Source organism: Oryx dammah, unplaced genomic scaffold (assembly GCF_014754425.2).
Source record: "Oryx dammah isolate SB20612 unplaced genomic scaffold, SCBI_Odam_1.1 HiC_scaffold_11, whole genome shotgun sequence".
Lineage (NCBI taxonomy): Eukaryota > Metazoa > Chordata > Mammalia > Artiodactyla > Bovidae > Oryx > Oryx dammah.
Genome location: NW_024070195.1, coordinates 2,101,336 through 2,128,940, shown reverse-complemented (window position 1 = coordinate 2,128,940; position 27,605 = coordinate 2,101,336). Strand labels below are relative to the sequence as shown.

Sequence of the window (27,605 nt, the reverse complement as noted above, 5' to 3'; positions counted from 1 at the left end):
AAGATCAGCGGGAGACAGCAGGTGAGAGACGGGGTTCCTCACTTTACATGTCAGACACAAAACGCAGGCCAATGAGACATCAGGAGGCAGCAGGGTAACAAGAGGCGTGTTTATTACATTTTCCTAGTAGGTCAATTAGGAACATTGCTGCTGAAGTCCAAGTTACAACTCAAAGGACACTGGGAATAATTAGGATACATATTGAGTATTTTCAGAGGTCAGCTTCCGTATCTTGATCACTAAATGGAAAGATTCTTCAGAACAGTCCCTTACCCTACACGTGGAAGGAGAAGAAAAAGATGCCACGATGATGAACTCTATCAAAGTAACTGGAAAGCATTTTAAAAGTCAATTTGGTGCACATTAATTAACATAAAAAACAAATGAATTTGTAGTGAACACTTCTATAAAAATCCACATCTGAACTAGGATGCTATGAAAAAGAAGACACTTTAGGAAGCTCGATTTCTAACACTGCCCTCACTAACAAAGTGACTGTACGTTAGCCATCTGGCTTTTTTCCTATCTCCGTATTTAGAAGGGACTTCCTTAACTGCTTGGCCTGCATCCTGTTGCAGAGATTCTCTTTCTCCCCAGCTAGCAAGAGTTCCACTATGAAACCACGATAAACTACAGGTGGAGAGGAGGCGGCGTGCACCCAAGGACAAGTCACGTCTCACTGCCTCCACCACGTACCAAAGACATGTCCCGAGTATGTCTTAGGGAAAGGAGGTGGTAATTATAGTGATTAAAAAAAGTGTTTTTTAAACACAAAAATTACTTTGAGAAAAACAGTGTAATGAAACAGGCACTGGGGAGTAAAGGGGTAGGATGCTATTAATAAGAACTGAGGGTGAGCTCATGCTGGGAGCCTTGGAGGACAACAGGTCTACCCCAAGAATGATCCTACAATGTGCAGGCTCAACCACTCCCCCAACTACAGAGAAAACTATGCTCTGTGGGTCACGTTCTAGGACTTACAGACCCTCAAGTCTCACAATCACTTGATGCCATTTTTGCCACAAAATGAAATAAAGCAAAACCTTCCTGAGAGAAATGGCAGAGAGGCCGACCTGGGCACTGCCCGCCTGCTGGGGACTGCCCGCCCGCTGGGGACTGCCCGCCGCCTAGCTCCACCCCACAGGCTCACAGAGCTTCAGGCCTCTGCCTCGGGCTCCAATACCACTCCGTGTGCGAGGATCAAGACCACTCACGTAGGCAAACGGAGCAGTGCTGAGTCCGGAAGCCCGAAGACCTAGGGAGCGCCCCTCTCACTCCCCTCGAGGACCACGGCTGTGCTCTGAGCATGTGGCCTATTCCCCTCTCACTCCCCTCAGGACCACGGCTGTGCTCTGGGCATGTAGCCTATTCTAACACCACAACACCACTGGCTGGGCAGACCCTGCGGGTGAGCCGCAGAGGTGGGCGCCCCGGGAGCTGAGCAGCGCTGAGGGCTTGTTCCTATCCCTGAGCATCGATCGGCCAAGAAGACATGACCCCCGCGGCGGAACACTGCCTCTGGATGGATGCTCTTGGTGGCTGTGGTTTTTCTAGTAGTCCGCAGGGACTGATTCTGACAGCCGTGCGCTACGCGGGATCTCCCCAAGCACACTGCTAACACCGCTAGGTCTGACTCCTCTCTGCACTCCGGGGGAGGGAAGGGGCAGGGGCAGGGGCAGGAAGCGTGATGAGTGAGCACTTTACAATGAACACGGGAGCACTACTCTCAGTACCAAAGGGCGATGCACCCTCAACCGTCATGCTGAAACTGAAACACCAGACAGAGATTAGATGGAGGCTCTTTGTTCTTAGACCTTTTATGGGACAGAGCCCTTACTCATGTCTTCTGGAGCCACATCTCATCTTCCACTGAGCTGCACCTAGAACACAAAGAACAGGCAACAAGCGACTTTGTTTGCTTTTTTAAAGAACGCGCAACAGTTTTGAAGGCATAAGATGAACTGTTTCTAGTGGAGGTTAACTTACTTAAATAAGTATACAAAAGGAAGCCATGAAAAATCACCAGAAACATACAAATGTAACTACTGTGAGTGACACTCAGCGGGAAACGCTCCACTGTGCAGCAGGTAAGTGGCTGCCAGAGCTAACGTGGCGGGAAGTTGCTACACTTAGTTCAGGCAGGAGAGCTGCACCTGTGAGCCTTGCTTACAAGGCCTCACCGCCTGAGGACGAGCACGCCTGGCGTTCACGTCGGTTCACGGCTACACCACAAGGAGAGGGGGGCACACAGTCAGAGCTGGCCTAGGGTAGCATCTGCACCTTCCTGGCTGCAGGTCATTTCATGCCTTTAAATGGAGCAAAACCCACCAGAAGGAGGCTGCTACTCTGATTTTCCATTCTCGAATGCACCAAAATGTGCATGCTTGTTGTAATTAGGTGCCTGGGTGAATAAAAAAATCCCATTTACAATTTTAAAATATTATGTTAACCTCTAAAAATCTGATTATATTCCACACTCCTCAGGGAGACAAGCATTTATTTTACCACCCAACCAGAAAAGTTTACATTTCTGAAAATTCTCTGCTACCATGTTAAAAAAGGTTACTAATTCCTTTGTGTTGCAAAACCAAACTGATTGACATGATTTTGATTTAAACTGTTGCTAAATGTTTATCTACACATGCTGTCAGAAATAACCTTGTTAAGAAGGTGCAGCTGGTGTCTCAGCAAATCAGACCCTGGAGAAGGCGGTGAGTGGCCTGTGCCCCGTCTCCTTTTCTCTTTCCGCACCATCAGAAGGAAAAGTGAGAAAACAGCAGAAACATTAGTTAAATCCTGGACTCTACCCCATGACCTACAGGAACTACCTCACTACACTGAAAGCTGACAATACTGGTAGAATTGTTTGATGAAATAATTAGCCTCCTAATTATTAATAAAATTACACATTTCTGGTTAGCTTACACCTCTAACGAGTAATTCTTGCAGGTAAAGAATTAAAGGAAGAAACGCAAGGTTGCTTTTCATTCTACGTGGTTTACCTGACTCACCAGCACTGAAGACAAAAACTGGTAAAGATGGCTGCCAATACCTTGTTCACAAAAGACTTTATTTCCTAGCAATGCATATACTGAGAACACACAGAAGCCCGCACGGTCCACGCCGCGTGCAGCAGAGCAATCTCCACTTTACAGTAAGTGAGGGCCGACTGGTTATGCAGTAGACAACACTTTAAAGTCACATCCTTACAGAAAAGTTCATTTTACAAAAGAAATAAAAGGTAAAGAAGCAATTACCGCTTTTAAAAAGCAGCTGCTTTGTTCAAGAGTGGAAGGTTTATGCCTGTATTGAAAGACAACATGATCACAAAGAATGAAAACAATGAACAAATGAAAAACACTTTTTACCATAAAGCATACACTTTCAAAATGACATACAAATAGTTAAAAATTTCATTACGTTGTCTATCTAACTTTTAAATATGAGGACTTCCAGAATCAGGCCTCAACATTTGTTATCAGTAAAGGGAACTACGCACTGTTTCTGTCACTAGGAACTGCATTTAACAAAATGTGTATAAAGTCTATAGCAAGTTGATTTAAAAAACTGAAAGTTACTAAGAAACAGTACACTGAAGGCGCTCTATCCATCAAGCGCATTCTCTTCAAATTGCAAATGTGATGAACAGAACAGAAACTGTAACTACTCCACAGCTGTGATGCCAAAAAATAAAACAAGATCAGCTCTCACACATGCGGGGAATTCTGCCACAACGCTAACGTCCCTCATTTGTCAATTCTTCCAGGAAAATAACGTCTTACACACCGGTGATGTTGATGGTTCAGCTTACCTCCAGTGTACTGAATGCTGTACACAACCTGCTTTAAAAGAGGAGGCCGTCCCTGCAGGCAGGCTCAAGAAGGAACAGGCCCCTTCGGCACTGACTACACCCAGGGCATGCCGCTGTGGCCTGCACACACACACCTAGGGAAACGTGAATATAAACAGCATTTATGCTGGCCATTTTATCTGAGGACCAAAATGAAGCCAAGTTTGCTAAAATAAATCAACCACCCATATTACTACTCATTTTATAGCAGATGCTTTTGTCTTTTATGTGAACTGCAACCATTTACATTAGCACTGTAATTCTGTGCAGTCTTGGCGATTAGAACAGTTCTACAGTGAGATTTCACATAAGACACAAAACAGATTAACTAACATTTCTAAAAGAAATATCTCCCTTGGTGTTAATTCAAATATATCATGCTTCCTCAAATCTGCTGGAGAAATACTTATCAGCTTATATACATTAACAAACTGCTGTGAGGTTTCTTCAGTCTTTGCATCTAATGACTCAAACCCTCGGTGCGTCTTCATCCCCGCTAAATCTTCTCCTGGATGAAGGCGTGCTGCAGGGCCTGGTTGATGCTGATCCGCTTGGCTGGGTCCAGCATTAGGATCTGGTCCAGCAAGTCTTTCAGCTGGTGCACCTTCTTACGCTGGTCTTCAGGAAGTCGCTGGCACCCAATCAAGTCAGCCAACAGGTCCTTAGTTGGATTAATGGTGCTCATGACAGTAACTTTCTCCTACAAATAATTTTTTAAATGTGTATCTCTAAATAAATTACTAGACACATATAACCTAAAAACTTAAAATGAAAAAAGGTCAACCCCAAGTTAGCCACGATGGCTTTTTTAAACATGGTTCTGTAATTTTATAAAAAGGTCAGAGGAAGAACAGAAAGGAATTCTATGAGAATTCAAAATCACAGCTCGTGCGGGAACACAGGCATGGGGTCTGCAACAGCGCTCGCCCACTGGCCTACCGCCAGGCGCGGAGTGGCTGGTCCATGGAGTCGCAAGAAGGGGGACGTCCCCCGCCGGGGACAGCAGGCTTTCTGAGGAATTAAGGACAGTATTTTACAGGTAAGAGGCGCCAGGGAAGAATTTTTAATCAGGGAGAGTAACACGCTCAGGTTTGCTTTTAGATCTGGAAGCAGCAAGGAAGCTGAATGCGAAGCCAGACCAACAAAGTGATCCAAGGAAGAGAAAAAGGCCTAAATATCGCAAAATAAACTCATGCTAGGCAAACTTTTTTACATCTTTTCATCACCTGATCTGTCTTATTCAGAAATTGGCCAACAGGAACAGGAATAGACGTGTTTTAAAACATCCATAGCTCCTAGACCATCCGACACCCGATCCATCCAGGAACTACAAGGTAACCATTTAACGTGGCACACCTAAAAGACACTTACCCTCTCGGTCACTTTATCAACTTCTATGTACATGAAGTTGAGGTTTTGATCAAAATGTTGGTCTTTAAAGACGCCTTTCCGAATCATCTGGCAATAAAACAGAAGTTGGATTTTGAGCCTCTTTCTGATCTACCGATGACCTAACATAAAGTCACACAGATATCACTATTTAGTCTCTCTGGATTTGCTTACTTATTTGAAAATGATCTCAGATTCCTTGCTCTTGAGAAAGTAACATATTTGGAAAAAATGTAAATGTTGTACCTAAAACTACTTAATAACATGAAATTAATTTTCCCAGGCAGTGAGTTAAACAAACCCATTACAATATCAAGTTGTACTTTCATTATTCAAAACTGAAGACTAAACAAAGACTTAAACCAGCTATTCTTAAGATAGGAAAAACATTACACAAGTGGGGCCTTGTCTCTTGGCAGTTTAAGAAACCTCAGGACACTGAAAAACGTTAGGTTCTAGTAACAGCCCTGAAGTGACACCAGGTCAGACCTCATTAAAGCAAAAACCAACATAACTAATTTCTGTCTTAGTCTAAACAAGTTCAACACAAGAGAATTTGAACAGAACCTAAAAAGATGTCATTTCATGTGACTTTTCTTGGCACCTTTTTCTTTGCCCAGCAGTGTCCAACCTTTAATAAGCCGAGTGCCCTTGAGTCCCGCTTCCGATAGGCCCCCGTGGTTCCCCGATGACCAGGTCCTTCATCTGACTCCGTCTAACCTACCAGCATCTGGCTCTCGCCGCACAGTCACCAGGGTGGGCGTGTGTCACCCAGGGGCAGTCAGCGGGACAAGGGAAGGCTATGGAGGTGTGGAACAGCCCCACCCTACACACCCTGCTGCTTAATTCAGGAGGGGAAAGACATGCACAAGGAGACTTCAGGTAGGAAAAGGAAGATGGGACTCTCCCATTCTGTCCTGAGAGTCTTGGCTGCTTAGACCCACTAACTTAAGCACCAAAAAGAGCTAAGCAATCAGAGTAGCCAGCTACCTGCCACTCAGAAACTGGTGTACACTCACCGGGGTGAGTGTCAGCCACCCATGAATCGACAGGATGGTAGGGCTAAGACCTTAAAAACAAGTTCACCCAAACATCCTACCTTATTTGGCATCTTTCCTTTGAGATCCATGGCGAGCTTCAACATATGGTTATTGGTTTTGCCGGGAAATAAAATTTTTCCAGTATAGAGTTCATATAAGGTGCAACCTACAGACCACATATCTATACCATAGTCATAGCTTTTACCTATAACTGAAAACATAATACAGTTTTAATATACAATGATACTATCAACCAACTACTATTTATTTCCATCAACAGGAACATTAATTTAACTCGGACGATATAACCATTATCTCAATAGTTCACACTTCAGCATTAGTTTCACGTTCATTCCCACTAATTCTTATCAGGGACCCTTAACAAATGAGGGCCTGGGGAGGAACTGAAGAGGTAGGAAAAGCATGTGTTTCTTCTACCTTCTCATTTCCCCTTTTGTGGAGTGGCTAACCAGCCTCAGCCAAGGCCAAAGAGGAGAAACCGCACAGGTGCAGACAAGCCATGAACAGGACGTGACGACCAGCCCGGAGTAACGCGGCATCTTCTAAATCCAAGGCCTTCCATGCCCGTTTGCGACTCCTGCCACAACCAACTACCGTCACCCCACCTGAGGAGGAGGCAGGGCTGCTCTCCTTAGCAATGACTTGAGCAGCTGCTCAAGTGCGGCAGGAAACAGTACTCAGTGAACCGGGTGCTCCCACCACCCACCACGGCCCAGGCCAAGGAGCACTGGAGGAGACTTACTGATCTCAGGAGCGCGGTAAAACCTGCTGACAAGGTAAGGCGTTATGTCATTGTCCGCAACATGTGAGGCTGACCCAAAGTCACAGAGCTTTAATATAGTTTTTGATTCATTAACCTGCAAAACATTTTATCGGGGAAGTCTGACTCAGGCCAGAAATAATTAAGACATAATCATAAAAATAATTGGCTTTGAGAAGTTATTTCCAATACTGAGAACAAAGTCACTCACTTAAAAATTCCTTTCCTAATTATTTTATAATTCAATTTCCTAATTATGAATAATTAAGAGCTATAGTATTCTAATTAGCAAAAGAACTTTCTTCAACGAGGAAATAAGGGATAATACCAAGTGAATTTGACTCTAACCAATGCTATTTAGAAAAGGTTGGAATAGTGAGAGAAAGCACTGAAGCCAAGTGTCTTCTAAAACCCCCCAGAAAACCCAATCTCAGTCAAGTTATTACTTAAAGGAACATGAAGACGGTCATTGAAAAGAGATCGGACTTAACTTTCGTTTGCCAGAAAATTATGATGGCAATGAAAGCAGAAGGACTCAGATTAAATTTGGACAAAAACAGAATAGAAACATTCTTCATCTGAAGCTGTTAGACCATCCCAAATTTAGCACTCAAGTCTTAAAAAAAATTAAAATCCCTTAAGTATAAAGCAAGTATTAGTCAAGAAAATGTTAAATATATTTGGCAAAACTGATAAACATGAGCACTCTATTAGTCATCGTTTCTCTTCCCTTTGCAAATACTTCCACATACACAGTAACAGTGACATCTGCTGAGAAAGGCTGGAGGTGCTCCCATGCCTGCTGCCATCCTGAGTCAGAAGCATGTTCGGGGTTAACAAGTGGAGATAAGTCACATTCCAGAGTCCCTTCCCCCCTTCAAAAGAGACACACATAAATTCCGAGTTGGGACTTGAACTTGGCCTCTTGTTCCCACCCCACAGAAACCCAGCACTTTAAACAAACAGCCCCAGGCCATTCCCAGGCTATCGTAGAGCCTGGTCAGTGTGGACTGACCCACTACAGGTGACGTCCACAGAACTGAGAGCACCAGAAACGGTCAAGCACCAGGCTTCACCTGGGGAAATCGGGGGAAGAAAGAGATCTTCAAACGCAAAGTGCTTCAACATTCTTAAACATAAACTGCATTCAGCGACTTACGGATGCAGTTTCAACAATCACTGACAAAAACCCCAGGGCCATTTTCAGGGGAAGCTGGGTGGACGGAGGGCCTTCACCAGCAGCTGGGGACCCACACCCGGGCAGCCCTCATCCACTGGCCCTCAGGGAGCCTAGTACGCTACTCTGTCAGACTGACAGTTAAAATACTGGGCTAAAAGCTTGGGGTTTTCATTAACAAGCAACTCCATGTGGTCTCTGATATTTATTTCCTCCTTTCTTAGGAAGAATGCCAAACTGTCTGAAATCCATGTGAAAACATATACTAGTTAAGCACTAACTCAAAGATAAATGAAGTTTTAAAGACAAGCGGTTCTGAGACAATGGCAAGTGTCTTATTATTTAACCTCCAAGTGGTTACAGAGAGGCTGCTCACTGGGGGATTGCTTTTGACCAGCACATAGTTCACACATTCTTTGGTATGGAGAGTGTACTTTGTAATTAAAAAAAAAAAAGAACAAAATTGGGGTAAAAGACAATTATGAAATTGATTAGGCAAGACTACAACTCATACTGTACCTACCATTTCACTGAGAATACTCATCACCTCAAACCCCAAGTTAACTTAGAAATGCAATACCTTATATACTCAGACCAAACCTAACAAAATGGAACGCCTCAATAATGTGGTAGTCTGGAAGGAAATAGTCTAAGATATTTAAAAAGAAAAATGGAAATCCGAACCAAGCTCTAAGCTACTGATAAGGAGTTTGAAACACACTTTAAAGGGATCTTTCTTTAAGCACGTGGAACATGCTACGGGTGGATTTCCCGCCCGTGAACACGCCCTCGGCTCTGGACAACACGACCAGGGCAGAGGGCGGGCTGGGGCGGGAGAGGTGTGTGCGGACCAGCCACCCCACTGGGGTGAGGCTTCAGACACCCACACTGGGAACCCTGACCTCCACACCAGAAGCCACGCGCTGGGAGAGGCACGCCTTCCACACCAGGCCCAGCCACGCCAGGCGTGGCCCCCGAAGCCACGGCTGCCACAGAGTAAAGAACAAAGGACGGAGATTGCCCCTGGGCACCCCAAACTCAACTCCATGCGTCCACTTCAGAGAGGGTGGCTCCCTGAAACGCCCTCACTCCATGAAACTAGAGAACAAAGGGCTGCCTTACTTTGGTGAGCACGCCTTACCAAAGCAGGCCCCACCTCCAGCACTGCTGCTCAGACACCAGAGGAAGCCCGTCATCGCGCATCCAAGAACTCTCAGCGTCTGGTGGACGCGAAACCCATCCATCAACCGGAGAAGTCTGGGACAGCAGCCTACTGCCTCTCTCTTCACATATTTCACTATAAACCTTCATGGCCCAATTTCCAGAGTGAAAAACTGGTAAAGTCATTTGTAATGGGTAATTAATACAGGGAATGACTCTTGGAAGATGTAATTTCTAGGACATAGTGGTAATCACATTACAGAAGGAGCTGTATGGATGAACAAGGCCGTCTGATCATTTGACTTACCAGGATATTGTCTGGCTTGATATCTGCATGGAGGATATTGCATCTTTTAAGGAGTTTCAGAGCCAAGAACAACTGCTGACTATAGGATCGGACAGCCTTAATATGAAGGCCAACATCCTTACCATATTTTTTTAACACCTCTCGTAAATTCATACTTTTAGGAAAGAAAAAAAAAACCAGAAGTTAAAATGAAAAATGAAAATTTTAAAAAGCAAAAACATTTTGAAGCATGAAGTAAAATCAATTTAGAGTATGAAATACAATGAAAACACTGTTCAAGAATCCTCCCACCCACTGCCCAAATGTCTGATGAACTATTCCACACTGACACAAGAGCGTATGAACCGTGTCTACACAACACGGTTTCCAAAATGAAGAGAAGGGAAGATACACAGGGGTAAAATTCCCACTGACCTAAAATGGGCAGAAACACGAAGACATGGATTTGAAGGGTGAAATCATATTCCTACCCCATGACTCCCGTTCCTGTTCATCCTGGCTTAATCTTTCCTTGGAGTATTTAACTTTCAGGGAACTCTGTGCTGAGCTCAAGGCCACACAAGGTGCGCACGTGGCACACGGCCAACCACTGTCTACACATTAACAACCGCCAAGGAGCTAACTTTTCCCCAACCGTTAAAAGACAAAAGCCACAGCCAACTGGAAAAAAACATCAAACACCCAGAAAACTGGTCACAGTATTTGTCTGAACTGAGGATGGCAAGATGGGGAAGTCTAGTTTTCAGGGTCACGACGTCCAGGTTCAGGCGTCGTACCTTAGAGGCTCAAACACCAGGCACAGATGCTGTTTGTGATAAAAATGTCTGAAGAGTCGCAAACAATGAAACTTGTCATCAGGATCAGCATCGTTAAGTTTTTTCAAGAATTCTAATTCTTTTAAGCCAGTTTTTTGCCTGAAATGAAAAAGAAAATCAGGTCAAAACTGGATACACCAAGAATTTAGGAAAAGTAAATAATGTGTATTTATTCTGTATATTTATTTAGCGATGTGTTAAGTTTTTTTTAAAGTACTAATAAATGATCTGTTGAGGAAGGACAAGTCTCCGCGTCATTCACACAATACTTCCCACTTGGCCAAATATTGTTTTCATGGAGCTAATTTCCAAAATAATCAATGAACAAAACAGAAACACCAAGCAGCAGACCCACCTTGCTTGGAGGGAAATCAACCTGGCACATTTTATTGCAAGACTCCTCGATGCAAATATCATCCTCCAAGATTCTAGTTACAACCTGACAATAGGCCATATTTTAAAGCTAGTGTCTATAATACAGAAGTTGAGGATTTCCATCGAACCAGTCTTCTAAGCCCAGGGCAGCCCAGGGCCTCAGCATAAATCTAGACACTTCTTTCTAGGGCTCCTAAACCAACGCTAAGTTGACTTTAATGCAGCCCAGTGTGTGGCATGCTGCTGCTGCTAAGTCACTTCAGTCGTGTCCGACTCTGCGACCCCACAGACGGCAGCCCACCAGGCTCCACCATCCCAGGGATTCTCCAGTCAAGAACACTGGAGTGGGTTGCCATTTCCTTCTCCGATGCATGAAAGTGAAAAGTGAAAGTGAAGTCGCTCACTCGTGTCCGACTCTTAGCGACTCCATGGACCACAGCCTACCAGGCTCCTCCATCCATGGGATTTTCCAGGCAAGAGTACTGGAGTGGGGTGCCATTGCCTTCTCCAGTGTGTGGCATAGATTGTGTTAAAGCAGCATGGCAATGACCTCATTGCTCGTAAAGAGAAAAGGCAACAGATAAAAGATACGAAGCATTCCTAGACCTGAGCTGTCACCTTTTGCAGGCCACATGCTCAGTGACAGCTAAGCAACACGACCCTTTGAACTGAATACAATCAGTCAACAGTTCCAAGGTGTCACATGTAACAACACGTGACTATAAATTAAATACCCACAAAGAGCTGCTCTGCTGTTTTATAAGCCCCAAGCTGTCCTACACAGACTGCTGTCACTGTTTAAAAACACGCTTGTTTGTGAACACCTGTGTTGAGCTGGTTTCGCTCCCTGAACTCACATGAGCTCGTTGTTTCTGATGATCTTCACGGCCACCTCCTGGTTGGCCCTCGCGTTATCCCTGGCTCGGACCACGTTACTGAACACACCTTGACCCGTGTAGCCGTACACATTGTAACGCTTATCCAAGACTTCACCTATGTTCACACCTAAAAAGGTAAACTGAAACATTAGAATTCTGACCATGATACATTAATGAACAGAACTCAGAGACACATCAGAAAGCAAAAGGCAGGGAGCACAGCATGTTCCTAGCGGGCCGAACCTCTCCAGTGCGCCTGGCTCCCTGGACACCAGAGTCCCAAGGCCCTGCCTCCACACTGCGTGCCCGAAGCCGCAGCCCTCCGAGCGCCACAGAAGCGCAGGGGGCACCTCCGGCAACTGCTGACGCCCCGAACCCCGAGGAGGCAGTGCCGTGCTCCCTGCAGTCTGGCGTGGCTGGCACCGCCACCTCCGGAGGATTACCTGAGGCCTGAAAGTAACTGAGCAGATTTAAGGTGCACGTCAGGTCTCGCTGCACTTCAGTCTGCGAGGCTTCTGGGCGGCGGTACGGGCACACGCAGCTGCTAGCAGTGCCGCACGCTTGAGTGATGGCACTGGGGTGTGACCTCCAGATCCTCCCAGGTGGGAAGGCCTCGAGCCACACAACTTTACAAAGTACTATGATAAACTCTGAAACGAGGAAGGACTGTGAACTTACGGTAATAGCCTTCTGCATCAGTCCAGTTATCCCTGAGGTTGGGATTCTCTTTGAAATCTTTTCCAATGCCAGCAGCCCGCAGACGCGCACTCTGAAATTAAGGCAGTGACATGAGCTACTTATGCCCGATTTAGGCAGACATTTAACGCACTTCCTTTAAACTCTGACAAGAGGGTTTCATGCCAAGTTAAATAAACTCTCACCATGCCTCACGTAAATGCAACCCAACAGACACATGACCCGAAGTCCCTGCATCACAGTGATGCTCAGGGAAAAAGGAAGCGCTGCCTTCACATTTCTTCCACTGCCCCATTCATGTAACACCCCGTGCCTCTTCCCATCTCCACAGGAAACGTCACTGGCTGCACTGCAAGAGTACCTGGCACTTCTGAAGACCTTTCCCTTACGCATCACTCTCCAGGACATCTGGAAAACCCTTCACACCCAGGCAAACGAGGCTTCCTCAGATCACCTCATCCTCTCCTAGCCCGTTGCCCGTGAGCGTGGCTCACACTGTAGACACGATTGCTGCCGATGCCGGCCGCTGGTGTCCGCGGGGTCCTGGACCCACTGCTCCCCCGCCCACTTTAATCCCCCTCCGTGTGCTTTCTGCGTGCGTGCATGCACCCCACTGCCCCCCACCAAAGCCTCCATGTTTCTCACGCCTCCTAAATTCATGATGGAAATGGTCTGCTGCTTTTGAAACCATTTCTCAAGGAAAAAAACTGATAAAATGCTTAAAAGAAAAAATTTCTTAACCCAGTCCTTATAACATTCCCAGTTCTTCAATGAATTCCATTAAGCTCCAAATCCTAAGTTTCCAATCACCTACAATACAGAAGCCCTGAGTTGAAGGCCTGAAAATTACTCATGTCACCTGGTCCCCCGCTAACCACAACACACACAGCCGTCTGTAAATCCAAGAAAAGAGCTGTTTAAAAAGAAAGTAACTACACGTTTAAGTCATTTTGTATTTAACTTTTATGAAGCCCTGATTCTTTTTTTCCCACTAGGTATGCACATACCACCGAAATACATAATTGCTATATGTACTTAACAGTTATGTTTTTGTGACTAAAAATACTCACATCAAAATAGGCAGCAAACATATCATCAGATTCTGTAAACATATCAGGTGCCAACAGCTTCTTCTGAGATGAGCCTGAATGAAAGTCAGCATCAGTATTTGGAAAATGGAGAGATATAAACCGAAACACAAAGAATCAATCAATGGAGAATCACTAACAGCAATTCAAGCGTTTTCCTCTTGTGTATCAGTGTTTCATTAAAACCCAACTTAGTATCACTTCATAACGCAAGGTATATAAAGCTATCCACTTTTTACTGAGAATGCATTCCAGAAAATTAAAAAACCTAATATCGATACTTTCACTAACACTGAACTAATATGCTGATAACTAAGCAACAACTGGGCTTGCCAGGCGGCTCAGTGGTTGAAGCAACCACCTGCCAATGCAGGAGACTGGAGTCCGGTCTCTGGGTTTGGAGGATCCCCTGGGGGAGGAATGGACTACTCGCTCCAGTAGTCTTGCCTGCAGAATCCCAGGAGCAGAGGAGCCTGGTGGGCTACAGTCCCTGGGGTTGCAAAGAGTCAGACATGACTGAGCACACACAAGTAACAATTATATGCCACCAGGAAAGCTCCTCTTTAAATTGCCAATTCATATCTCAAAAGGTTAAACCCTGCATCTGGATTTTGATTCAAACCAATGAACTATAGACATGAGACATTTAAAAATCATCAATTTTACCAAGTGTAAGTAATGGTTTTTTTTTTTTAGAAATCTTATCTAACAGAGATACAAACTGGACTTTTCCCAGGTGAAATTAATCATGGCTTGGACTTGCTTTCAAATATTCTAGCAAGCAGAACCAAAGGTACTGAACATGTATGGTGGACCGAGCGTGAGCTCCAGTCGCGGTTACGGGGACACTCACTGGGGTATTCTGAACACAGCATTCCTCGTCTCCTTCCTTTCCCCTGCTGCAAATAACCTCTCCTCTGGGTGAAATGACGGAGCTAACCACCTGGGGAAGAAGAGCACAGTTACAGAAATCTAACTCACTCACCATTGTTCTGCTCAACGGCCATCAGATTATGCTTGGCCTTGACCGAGGCTTCAAACGTGTCGACGTTCTCGCGCTCGTACTCCTTGACGTCGGCAGCCACGCGCTCCAGGATGTCGTCGGGAGACGGCGAGCGGGAGCGGGAGCTGCTCTGCGGGCTGCTGGGCTCGGACGGCACCGACAGGTTGCTGTCGTCAGCAAGGTACTTGTATTTCTGTAGCGACAACACAGAGCGTCATCATCACCCATCGAGGGAGCTGCACTGAAACCTGAGCGTCAAATAATGCTAAAAAAAATGGAATAAAGGTGTTGATGCCTCAGCTGAATTAGATCCACAATCCCTTATACGCGATTCCAAACCCACAGAGCTGCGGGAGGCTTTCTACGGCTGGTGCAAGTTCATCAGGCGGCAGAATCTGGCCTGAAGCCGTGACTCTGAATGTCCCCAGTGTGAGCACAAGGCGTCTCACAGCAGAGCGCTCCCAGTGTCGGGTAATGGGGTGCTGTCTAGCCCCCACTCAGGGGCTACGTAAGATACATGTATGCACCACATTACCTTTCTAAAATTCACATATTTCTCAGTTCTGAAGCACATCTGGCCCAAAAGGTTGGAGATAAGGGATTGTGGACCTGGGTAAGAACAGAAAAAGATTCAACCAAGTCTTCAGGGGTACCCAGTAACTGCTCAGTACCAGTTTCCGCAGCGCCCCAGGGAGGGAAGTCACCTCCGGAATTCCAGTTACGCCTCACATACTCTGGTAATTCCAGTTCTGCCCTCTGCTCTGAGATGCTGAGGTTGCTGCAAGCTCACACAGGCTGCTCCAGCTGCCCTTTCCTTGTCTGCTGTCCTCCTTACAGCACCCAAGCATCTTTCGTGTCTTCCAGAATTCTTCTCTCACCTCCACCCTCACCTCCCATCACATGACGGTGAGAGAAGGCACTGTACAAGGACGGCCATGCTCACAGGGCCGCGTGGCCAGGCCTCCTCTCAGGACAGCCAAGGAGAGCCGGCAGCCTTCTGCGCAGCTCACCGTCTGAGGCCTACGTGACACCCTTTCCCGCCCGACTCCTGCATCACTCAGCTTTCAAGGAGTCTTAAATTTATCGGGACGTTCCCTTTAAACATGCACATCTGTATTAGAAAATCTACCATTTTTACTAGGCGTTAAAGGAAAATCTTTCTCACATGTAGCAAGCTATAATAGATACAATTTTTATGCTAAAGGAAATTCTTCCAAGTTGTACTCATTTATGAGGGTTCTCCTGTTTATCGTTAAAAAAAAGCACACTCCAAATTTTGTCTTACAAAAGGGCTTTATACGGGAATCCTATGTATACAAAAAAGATAAATATTTCAATTTTATTAAGAAACTATCTTTTTTTCAAGACCTATTCAAGTGCTCTACCAACATTTAATTGTTAAAGTAAAAATCCTTAATTTTGTTTAAATAGTGGTTATTTAAGGACTGTTGATCAAAACGTTACTAAAATCAATACCTGCACGATGGCCTGTCTTTGTATTCTTCTCTGTTCTATCAAGGCTTCCTCATCTTCCTCCTCAACATCGAAGTCTTCAAGGCTTAGGAAAAGTTACATCCATACACGTTAATTCCAGACATCCTTAGAGAGTCCGAAACTGTTAACTTGCATACATTTAAAAAAATAAAAGCTGGAAAATGTCGGTCATCAGTAAGTTTGAACAGGAACCTTAAGCCACCTCACTCTATCCTTGCTTTTAAACTGCCTGGTTTGGAATCCCGGCAAATAAATTTAACTTTCTATTGTCTCCTTTCTCTCCTCACCTATTTCACTGCACAAAGACTGGAAACAAAAGAAAGACCCTTAAGCTTAAAAGTCATCACCAGCCGTGATCAAAATTACAGACGGAAATTAAAGACTTTCAAGTCACACCGTGTTTGTCTAATTTGCAAAAAGGAAGTTATAGGAAAGTTCCATTCTTACTTGTCATCAGATGAAGACTCCTGCTCGACCTTCATTCCTTCAGAAAGACTTCCTTTAAATCTGTCTTCCTTCACTTTGCTTCTGCTCCTACGTCTACGACCACCCCGTGATCGAGACCGCCTTCTCAGGCGTGATCTGCTCCTCCGACCTCTGTCCCTATTTGAGGAGAACAGAGAGATATAATACATAGAAAAGGTCAATTGAAGTTAGGGAGCTCTGAGTGTGCTGGGGCACAGGTGTTACAGGAACTCTCCGTACTTTTCAAAAGCTCGATTTTGTTATAAATCCAAAACTGTTCTAAAAATAAAGTCTTTAATGGGCCAGCAGAAATGTTTTAATGAACACTGATTTAAGTTTAAAGCAAATCTCAACAATCTGTGTGTGTGAAATATCGCACGCTGGCAACAGAAAGACTGCATGGCGCCACAGCTCGTTTCTCAGAGAAAACAGGCTATTAAGGAAACCCACCCACTGAGCTTCAAAAGCTCCGGTCTGATGGACCAAAGGGGAGGCTTTACCTTCTCCGAGGAGACCTGCTTCTTCTTCTGGGAGACCGGCTCCGTCTGAGAGGGGAACGGGACCTCCTCCTAACAGGAGATCTACTGGCCCGTCTGCGGGCTGGAGACCACCTACTGATCGGGCTGGCATCCTTGGACCTTTCCCGCCTGCTGAGGATGTCATCTCGAGGTCGCGTTCTTAAGGGGACCAGATACAGGTTCAGAGAAGAATAAACCAAATCAGAATAAGCAAACTTCTCCTACATGTAAAGGCACTTTAAGAAAGGGCACAGTAACCTAAAGACTGCAAACACAGAATAATGTTTTGTAACAAAAATTCAGACGACAACAATAACATTTTGGTGTAATGATCGACACACAAGAGAAGGTCTATTTCCTCTGGTCTCACAATTTGAAGAATTAGTAAAGATTATTTATATTATCTTTTTCTCATTTCAAATAAAACTTGCCCATATGAGGAATAATATTCCATTCCCTTGGTTTGAGGACTGTTTTCTTTCTAAATTGTCAACATTTTTTTTTTGGAATTAAGAGCCTTATTTTTAATGTATCAATTAAGAATAAAATCCCTTTACAATCAACATTAACCTTAGAAGAGAGGAACTTTAGGTAAGAGTTAAGAGAAAATGCCAGTCCACCAAGTCATGGAAGTAAATACTGGTATAACTTATCTGGACGGAAATATGGCAGTGTCTTTCTGAAATGTAAATATACGTAATCTCAAACTATGTAATTCCACTTCTATGAAACTACCCTAAAAGCTTCTTTACAGACTCAATGGATATCTCTGCACACAACAGTGAAAAACTGGAACCAACCTCAATTTTCATCAGTCTCAACAAAGGAAGCTGAATACATTCTGATACATCCACAGCATGAAGTATCATGTTGTTATTCATAACAAACACCCCTTACACACTGCCACTCAGTGTTTGGTGAGAAAAGAAAACCACGGCTAACATGAACGGTACGAATCCTATTTTTAAGAAGTATCATGTGCATAGAGAAGGGGCTGAAGAGAGACTGCTGTCTCAGGAGTGGCGGCAGAGGAGGGATGGGAAGAGTGCGTTTACAGGCTTCCTGCAGGATTTAAACGTCTCTTTAATTAGCATGCATTTCTTCTGTAAACTAACACTAAAAACTTGTTTCAAATATTCAACTCTAGTCCCTTCATGAACTCATAAGAATTTCCTTTTCAAACTGAAAGCAACTGAAAGAGAACAGGATCCTTAAGAAAGATATTAAGATAGTAACACGGTCTCCATGCAGAGCTACAGGCAGGGGACCATTCCATCACTTAAAGAATCAACAGGAGCTCTTACGAGAATTGCATTCTTGAAGCTTCTCAAAACAGGATAATTTAAACTTCAACATCAATTCATATTTATACCCATACACAGTAGATGGCTAGGAATTCATGAAATTATGAGACAAGAATTGGTGGATCAGATGTATTATGTAAATATGAATTATTTTTATTATGACTGATTTAAAAAATCATTTTAAGAGCTCTTATGTTTTTCAACAATGAGACTATAGGTATATGAGTTAATAACAAAAAAATTGCCCATTTTCAATTGTATTTTGGGGACCAAAAAAACCAACTGTAGTTCCAACGATATTGTTATGATTCAAAATCACACCAATTCAAAAGAATGGACAGGTCACAACCCTTAATCAGTTTAAGGATACCTCCATTTTAAAAAATTCCAGCCCACACTATTCAAAATACAATCCCTGCTCTAGAAACTAACACCTTTCCCATAAAATGCGTAGACTCAGACTTATCAACCGAATTTCTTGGATTTAAAGGTGCGATTCTGCACATTAGATACTAAATTAAGAACTTTAAGTTCAACATTTAAAAGCCACCTACAGTCAAGATACTGACAGAAGCAAACATTAGCATAGTTAGCAGACAGGACAGGTTATATGGAACCCTATCAACTCCTTATCACCTGTTTCTATTGTCCACAAGTTTTAGCTTCTCCACTGAAATCTGCTGCAATGGGAGGAACCACTAGGGCTCTGAACTCAAGTTACCTTGGAGAAGAGAGGCGTCTCCTTTCAGGCTCCCTGCGTTTTCTTTCCAAGGACCGGCTCTTGGCTCTCCTGCCAGGCGACAGGGTTCGAGAAGGTGACTTGCTCTGTTTAGACCTCCTGTCATTTAAGAGTGGGGATCGACTTCTCCTGGACTTATCACGCTGTTTCGGAGACAAACTTCTTCTTTTGGGACTGCGACCAGGTCTTCTACTGGGTGACCTGTTTTCTTTCCCAGAGGAAGCATCTTTAGAGGGAGACTTGACCGGCTTCTTCTCTTTATCGGCTTCAGATCGTCTCGATTTCCTCTCTTTGGACCGCGACCGTCTGTCTTTGGATTTGCCTCTCAAGTCGACTGGAGATCTAGATTTCTTGCCTCGATCACGACTTCTACTTTCATTTATAACAGGGGATTTTTTCCTATCCTTTGACTTAGTTTTATCTTCGACTTTAACCTTGTCATCGACAGGAGATCTGGCCTTCCCAACTTTCTCTTGAGAGCGCCGTCTGAGGGTGGGCGACTTGGACTTTCTGGCTTCATCTTGAGACTTACTTCTTTTGGAGGGACTTTTTGACTTTTTCCTCTCCTTTGACTTGCTCCTTGTCGCCTTCTCTTTACCGATTTCAACACCTCCCTTACTTTTCTTTTTGTCAGCCCTGTGTCTAGTCCGCTCTTTGGACCTGCTTTTACTCCGCTTCTTTGCACTATGTTTATCGTCCACAAGTTCAAGTTTCCCCTTTGTACTCGAAGATCTGGTGCTGGGCCTATCTCCATTTCTTGCCTTTTCAGGAATCTCCCCCTCTTCTTCAGAGCCGGACTCATAACCCTGTAATATGAGCCCCATCCCAGACTGGACCTTTCCTTCCATTAGCTCGTTATCGAGTTCAGCTTTAATCAAGGCTCTCTGCTTTTCCAAGTCTTCCAGCAGAGCTAAATCGTCAAGCTTAGTTCTTTTTGCTGGAGACACGCCTTCTCTGTCCGAAGCATCGGTGGCCTCTTTCCTTTTGTGCTTCTTGTGCTTATGCTTGTGTTTATGCTTCTTATCCTTGTCTTCTTCTGAAGAATGTTTATGTTTCTTATGCTTACTTCTGTGTTTATGTTTCTTTTTCTTGTGACGACTGTGCTTATTTTGAGACTGGTCTTCTGATACTTCTCCATTTTCTTCATTAACACTCTTTTCAGAATTAGCATCTTCCATCCTATAAATGTATCAAACACATTTAAAAGACACATTACTTATGGAGCATTCAGTCATAACAAAATAGCAATGATAAAATATATCTCGATGTGATACATGAAGTTAGCCACTGAAATATTTTATTTCAAAGGTATAAGGCAAGAACTGAGCTGAACAGTGATTTAACTTTGTTTCTAACGGTTGAACTCAAATACTGAAAGTATTAAAGGAAATACATAATAGGGGAGGTTAACATAATTATACTTTGTAGAAAAAGGAAATTCAAACCAGTAGTTTTTGCAGTAAGTTAACACTGACTTTCTTAAACAGCCACTCAGAAACTTGGTTTTTAAATCAGCATTTCCCATACCGCTCCACACTAAAGGAACCTGCCCATTCTTTTTCCATAAAATGTTAGTAATAACATCCATTGGGACACTAATCTCTTTCCCCACTTGGAATTCGGAAACACACACACACACATATATACTTAAATCTCTAGAGCCAAAACGAGCTATACTCAGAGTCATTCTGGGCCTGTAAGCAGCACCTTAGCCACCGTGTGCCACAGCCGTCCCCCCGCCCCGCCCCGGCAGCGTGATGAGCTCGCCATGCCATTCCGCCCTGGGCCCTCACCACGGACACTGTCTGCCCCTGACCCTGACGAGCCTCATCCTCAAGGCTGAGGCCCCAGGGTCACCAGAAGCAGGTGATCCTCCTCCTGACATCCGGTCGGAACAAGATGGATTAATTTGCTCAAGTCCTCCAAATTATATACTCTTGTACTTTTTAATAAGTTTAATGTTTTAATAGTAAGTTTAATGTTTGTACCATACACTACAAAGAGCTCCTTGCAAGTTAACAATTAATGGGTCTATTCAATCTCTTTTTAACATGTCGAAGAATATCACCTACACATAATGTAGGCATTAAGTCAGGCAGCAGGAAAATAAAAATCTCTTGCTTCTCTTAAGGAACCTTCCAGTGGAAAAGAATCGCATGCCTCACTGGAGAACTGCAACGATGAAGACCTGAGTAAGGGCATTCTGGGAACGCTGGTGGATCACTTTAGATCACTCTGAAACGGTCAAGGAAGGTATCTTGTGGATCACAGAGAAACCCAAGCGATTTGTTCAGCAGGGACTTTGGGGGAGAGAAGTTTATCAACAAGGTATTTATTTGGATTAAAAAATAGGCTGAGTAACACTGACCTGAAGAATGAGTGTGGCATTAACCAGAAAGGTTAAGGGGTATTTTAGAAAAAGGAAAAAAGATCAATGTTGCCAGGGTGTCAACCTTGGTGAAGAGACTGGTCTAATGGAAGCTAAGCTCTCAAGTGGACCGACCCCCAGGAGAGGGAGGCGTGCAGCACAGGACTCCGGGAGCACACAGCTGAGACAGCGGAGAGGCCCAGAGACTGCAAGGTCGGGCTGCTGGACGGGCGGTCCCCCAGCCTGGTCTCAGTCTTCAGTAAACTTGGCGGGGCAGGGGCACGACACAGTGGAGGACGCTGGAAAAGCTACTGGCTCACAGCAGTGAGGGGCCATGGAGAACACACAGCCACCACATGGCAGGGACTTGGGATCTGGGGTGTCACACTGCCAATGCCCTCTTCTGGCACTGGGGACCACGGGGAAGACTGTGGACCCCTGCAGAGCAACCAGTGTCTTCAGCTGAGTCAGGTCTCAGTCTGGGCTGACTTCTCTCTAATAGAGTATAAGAGGACACAGGATAAATAGTCTTTGAGAAAAGACTATTTTCAAAGACTTGGAAAAAGACAGTGTAGTATCTTTGTATATTAAAAAATACCCAACAACATGGCTCTATCAAGGAGGCGAGGGGACATCACAGATTTAAGGTGAAGATACAAAGGCATTTCAACTCTGTTCCTTGTATAGGCTACAACCTCATACAGGTAACCGTCTCCCTTTCCTAGACTCTCCCATCCCACAATCTAGAAGGTGGGCTATAAGTCCATTTTTCTGAACCTTGACTTACAGGGGGAAAGTGTGAGAAAAATAGAACTAGGCTAATTCAAGATATAGAGATAGGCAGGGAGGACCTTTATGAAGGTTGAGAATGATTTTCAGGAATATAAAAATCCAAGTGCCCAAAGTACAAAATTCTACTCAGTAAGCTAGAACTCAACCTAAAGACCCTCTAAGAACAGCCCAGAGGACAGACAGCTGGTTGGTGAAGTCTGCAGAGCCGGGCTCCAGGGGCTCAAGCCCCGGTCCCACTACTGACTAGCTGAGTGGCCTCACTGAGCGTGAGCCTAGTGGGGAAGGAGCAGTGCCTGCCTCTGAGCACGCGGTGAGGACCGTACAGTCAACACGCACAGCTCGTGAGGCCCGGCACAAATCTCGTGCCCAAGGTCAGTTTTGCTTACTGTTCAGACACTGGGCAAATTTACTCCCCATGGCACTGGGGAGCTGCCCACGGACACTCAGAACGTGATTTAAAGAGCAAGAGTCCTGATCAAACCGCCTTGCTCCGACGCCGCCTGCGACAAGATACCCCCAGTGTGCCCTCAGACAAGCCACTCCCGTGCCTCAGTGTCCCCCACTGTAAAAGCTGGGCAAATAACACTTCTGACCAACCACAGGTATGTCACTGCAATGAGTTCATACACATCAAAGCAGTCACTCATGTGCCCAAGAAGCACTGTCTCTGCCTGTGTCCCCACGACAGATGTGACGCCACATTCAAGGAGGCAGACAGGACTCATCTGAGGCATGGGCACACCCAGCCGGGGGGAAGGCTGGTGCTACAGCTGACATCAGAGCTCTTGCTTCTGCGTGAAGGTGCTTTTACAACATCAGGTCACCATCAGCTCCGAGAGAAAGCTGCTTCCTGCCTCGTCCAGAGTGAAAACCTGAACCCTCCACCAGACCAAGAGCATCAGCCCAGCCTCCCTTCAACCGAGCCTGCTCCCCACAACCCCACGGCTCTCCTCCCCCGCACGTAAGGGCCTGGGCGCTCCCCCCAGAAGTACACACTGCCGGTCCCCTCACCTACCTCAGGTCTTGGCTCAAGCTCCACTTTCTCAGGCAAGGTTCCCTGGCCAGCTCCCTTTAACTACAACCCCACCCTATCACAAACATAGTCCCTCCTCTCCCCTTCACTGTCCTCCACCGAGCACAACTCCCGCTTGTGTCCTCCTATTATAACATAAGCCCTGTGGAGCAGGATCTTAATCTGTTTAGCTCACTGCTCCATCCCTGAGGCCCAGAAGATGATTTAACCCTGAGCGGGTACTCGTAAGTACTTCTGTGTCAAGGGAACAATTCACAGAGTAACAACGGGTGGCTCAGTGCTGGAGATGCAAGAGGTGTGGGCTCGACCCCTGGGCTGCGAAGACCCCCTGCAGGAGGCGTGGCAACCTGCTCCCGTCTTCTTGCCCGGAGCACCTCATGGACAGAGGAGCCTGGCGGGCCACGGGGTCCCAGGAGAGTGGGACGCGACTAAGCGACTAGACGACGGCGCGTGCAGCGGCACCGCTGGGGACAGCTGGTCTACGCTGTCTGTGCACACGCTCAGCTCTTGAAGGGGAACACTTGGGTTTTGGCTCATTTACACTCCAGCGCATACGCCTATTTCTTGACCACCATACTCTCAAATAATTTAAATTTAATCATCTCCCCTCAGAAAAATCTCCTCTTCTGACCCTTTTCCAATGCTACTTATAATTTACAAGTTTTCCAAGGCATTTCAAATCCAAATACTGAAGGGTTTATCTTCAGAGGAAGTAATTTCCTCCGAAAGAGAACCTAGCATCTAAAGTTTCCGAGACTCAGGATCAACATCACAGCGGTGCCCAAAGTTACTGCCATTCCCAGGAGTAATCCCAGTTTTCATTGTAACTTAATGAATATTAACTCAAGAGATAATGACTAGGTTACTAATAAAATGCCACCTAAGTGCCTTAGGGCCAGCTAGCTTAACCTTAACTCCAGAGTTCTTCTACATTGGGGTTAGGCAGAGAGCAGACCTCCAGCCTCTTCTGTTGATCTCTTGGAGCAAATTTCCAAGAAAATAACTGAAGTCTGACTAGGCACATGAGGAAAACTTGAACTCAGCCCGTCAATGGCACTAATGAGCGCGCTTGAGCTAGGTCACTTAATTTAGGCTCATTAACAACTTTCTTCTAAAGTTTTAGGAAAAGGTTTCTTGTAAAGAAACCTGATCACCTTCTTGGACGATTTACATTTTGCAATCTAACACTACACATTTAGTAGGTATATTTCTATACCAAACTGGTCTACAACAGGTTTGTCATAAACCAGTACTTACTGAGAGCTGAGTAACATCCTTCAAATCTCATTTGGAAGGAAAGCTGCATTCGGATTGCAGACAGCATGGTGGTGTCAAACAGTATTTACTCATAGGTTAGCTTATTTCATCCTTCAAACCACCCAGAGTCTTGGGGCATCTGGCACAATAAAAATAGCCATGGAACAACTTTAAAATAAAGCGACCAATTACCAACCACTAGTATTATTTTAACTTCCCTCTTCACGTATATATTTTTTTAAAGAATATTCCTAATAACATCTTATATGGGAGGCATTCAATTCATGCTTTGGAGATGGCGGCAATGGGGAGCAAAGTGAATGCCACTGCTTTTGACAAGGAAAATAATTATGACTAAGCCTGTTTCTCTGACAAGTGAGACTCCTTTAATACAGAATTAGTGTAGATGCAAAAATAAGGATGGATTCAAAAGACCAACCAGTCTCAAAAGGAACCATTCCGCCCCCACTCTTTCCAAATAGGATATTAAATTCCAAAGAGTTGCAACTGTCATATCATAAAAACGAACCTTTCTAGGATACTGGAAATAAATAAAAATTATTTCAAACGTTAAAGTCTAGTAATATTTTAAATAAAAGGAGCCACAAAGTAGAGTGAGAGACCAGAGCACAGAGCAGGGCTCCACAGCGGGGCTGCATGGGTGTAAACCCTACACCTGTCACTTGGTGCGACCCTGGGCAAGCTAACTTAATCTGTCTGCACTTCCAGTTTCTCAGCTGTACAATGTGGGGAGTGTCAGGACCGCCTCCACACGGTTGTCATAAAGACTGAATGAGGTCGTATTTGCTCAGTACCTGGTCTGGGTAAGTTCAGGTAAGTCAATGCATATAAAAATTTAAATGCTTGAAACTATGAAAAAACATTGAGCTAAAGACGTCGACAAACTTAAAAGCCACTAAAAAGCATTCAGGGAGCTTTACTTTTTCAAAATATTCCACTTGGAGTAGATTCCACATAACTGTGAACTCCTCGGTGTGTCTTCAAAAAAAACCTACTCAGACATTACACTTCAGCATTCACTGTGGGCAGCCAACATGGTACTTGCTTTCCTAGTAAACTGTCATTTTCTATATTAAAACGTTTCAAATAAGTGAAAGTGGGACACATATAGATGGAATATTCTGTGCGTACCAAGTGTGTGGGGGTGTGTGTGAGCGGGGAGGCGCAATAAAGACCATCTCAGTGCCACTCACACTGCAGAAGCCTAAATAAGTAAGATTAAAGCTAGTGTTATCTGAGTATCTAAACAAACATGGCTGCATGCTTCCTGAAAAGGAATCTAAACAGTCCCTGCAATCAAATTAATGGACATAATACTATAGAACTTTGAACAGATTACTAGAAAAATCAGCTGCATAGCCTAAAATTTTCATAGGATCTTCTCATTGAAGCCAGGAACAAGGCCTCACTGTAAACTCCGTGAAAAACAAAAAGAGGCAAAATCTACCTCAGAACCCACCTGCCTCTTTTAAGTCAAATTGTGAAGATAACGGAGCAGCTTTCAGAAGTCCTAAACGAAAAACTTCTGGTAACTGTCTCTGCCTAGATGAGCAAAGCAAATCCCCAAGCCGTCCGGCACTGGACGCACAGCGGTGAAGCGATGGGCCGGCTGGGGAGGTGCAAAGATTTTTCCTCTTGTCAGTCCAAAGTTGCCGGGAGACTATCTCTACCTCTTTCTCAAGACAGCTGGAAACAAATCAAATAATGAGGATGCAAGCAAAAAAAAAAAAAGGCGCTACAAGAATACTGTCTTAAAATCCATTCTCTCTCTTAGGTTCCTGAGCTTTCCTAGCACACACACGGAAAACAACACACTCTCAGTAAGGAAGGGTTACCCTAGCAGAATATAGGAGGATGCGTCCACTCGACCGCATCGATGCTTACGTTAGCTTGATTACAGATACGAACCGCTCGGGTTTGCAAGTAGCTGACCGTTCCCATTCTTTATTCCACCGGGGCTCCCAGAGAAGCGCTGTAAACTCGGGCCAAAAACCTTAGTTCTCAGAACCGAGGACTTGGTCTTAATTTGCCTCGAGTTTGCGAGCTGGCACACCAGCTGCACTAGAAAGAGAAGGAGAAAACGCCAAGGGGACGCTGGGGCCGAGAGCACCGGGCGGGAAGGAGGCGCGCCCGGCGCCCCTCTGCTCCCGGCTCCCAGCCCCGAAGGCTGACACCGGCGGCGGCGCGGGAGCCGCCTGCGGAAAAGAGCGCTCGGGGATCGCCGCCGCGCGGGCCGCGCCGCCCGGGCTGCTCCGGAAGACCCGCTCGTCGCCTCAGAGGCGGGCAGGCGCGCCCGCGCCGCGGCCTCGCGCTCGGGACCCGTAGAGGCCGCTCGCGCCCTCGCCTCCCGGGGCAACGCCGCTGCGGACCCCGGCCGCCCTCGACCCAACAGCTAGGCCCTCCGGCCGGGCGGAGCGCCGAGGCCGCCCTCCCGCGCCCCCAGGGCGCCGCGCGGGAGGCAAAGTTTGGCTGCGACCGCTGGGCCGCGAACTTTCCCGCCCGCTCGCCCGCCCGGGCGGCGCTCCGCCCGTCCCCTCTCGGCCGGCCCCCGGCGCAGGCCCTCCGCGCCGCCGGACTACTTACTCTGGCAGTTCCCGCAGCGACGGCGCCTCCGCGGCGGCCATCTTGAACTTCCTCACTCCTCGGCAGCGGTGGCGGCGGCTCCGCGGACGGCGGAAGCCAGGAGAGGCGGAGGAAGAGGGAACAGGGCCGTCGCGCATGTGCCGACAGCGTCGGGACCCGTGGAGCTCAGCGTCGCTCGAAGAATCCGGATATACAAGTGCATCCGGGGACAGAGCGCACGAGCGTCGTGACGCACTTCCGGAAGGGGCGGGACCGCGGCCGCCCTAGTCGGGGCTTTAAAGGTGCGAGCTGATTGGGTGAAAACCGTCGTCAAGTTCTAGGAACCTGGAGAGGGTTTGGAAGGCAGAGGGCTCTGCATCCTGGGCGCAGTTCCGAGAACTGGTCTCGTTGTGGGACTCAGACTCGGGTGAAAATTTTCAAGCTGGGAAAACAAGATGATTTTGCTTTTTAAACGGCTTCTTATCCCTTAGA

General features: G+C 45.7%; 1 protein-coding gene across 9 annotated transcripts; it reads right to left on the bottom strand.

Annotated features, from left to right (window-relative positions):
* Positions 1 to 94: 94 nt before the first annotated feature.
* PRPF4B (pre-mRNA processing factor 4B) lies at positions 95 to 27,349 on the bottom strand. Of its 9 annotated transcripts, XM_040249375.1 has the most exons (20): positions 27,135 to 27,349; positions 19,063 to 20,259; positions 17,020 to 17,196; positions 16,502 to 16,657; positions 16,037 to 16,118; positions 14,543 to 14,753; positions 13,540 to 13,613; positions 12,452 to 12,542; positions 11,753 to 11,900; positions 10,482 to 10,619; positions 9,706 to 9,859; positions 7,043 to 7,157; positions 6,339 to 6,490; positions 5,222 to 5,308; positions 4,273 to 4,550; positions 3,812 to 3,945; positions 3,258 to 3,303; positions 2,659 to 2,741; positions 1,734 to 1,880; positions 95 to 274 (listed from the first exon to the last, which is right to left on the bottom strand). In XM_040249375.1, exons 1-15 carry the CDS (start codon positions 27,269 to 27,271, stop codon positions 4,347 to 4,349), a joined length of 3,123 nt encoding a protein of 1,040 aa, XP_040105309.1. In that variant the 5' UTR covers positions 27,272 to 27,349; the 3' UTR covers positions 95 to 274; positions 1,734 to 1,880; positions 2,659 to 2,741; positions 3,258 to 3,303; positions 3,812 to 3,945; positions 4,273 to 4,346. The 9 variants fall into 9 exon arrangements, with proteins under 9 accessions (XP_040105309.1, XP_040105308.1, XP_040105307.1 ...); XM_040249374.1 differs by having other exon boundaries at positions 3,812 to 4,550; XM_040249373.1 differs by having other exon boundaries at positions 2,659 to 3,303; positions 3,812 to 4,550.
* Positions 27,350 to 27,605: the final 256 nt, after the last annotated feature.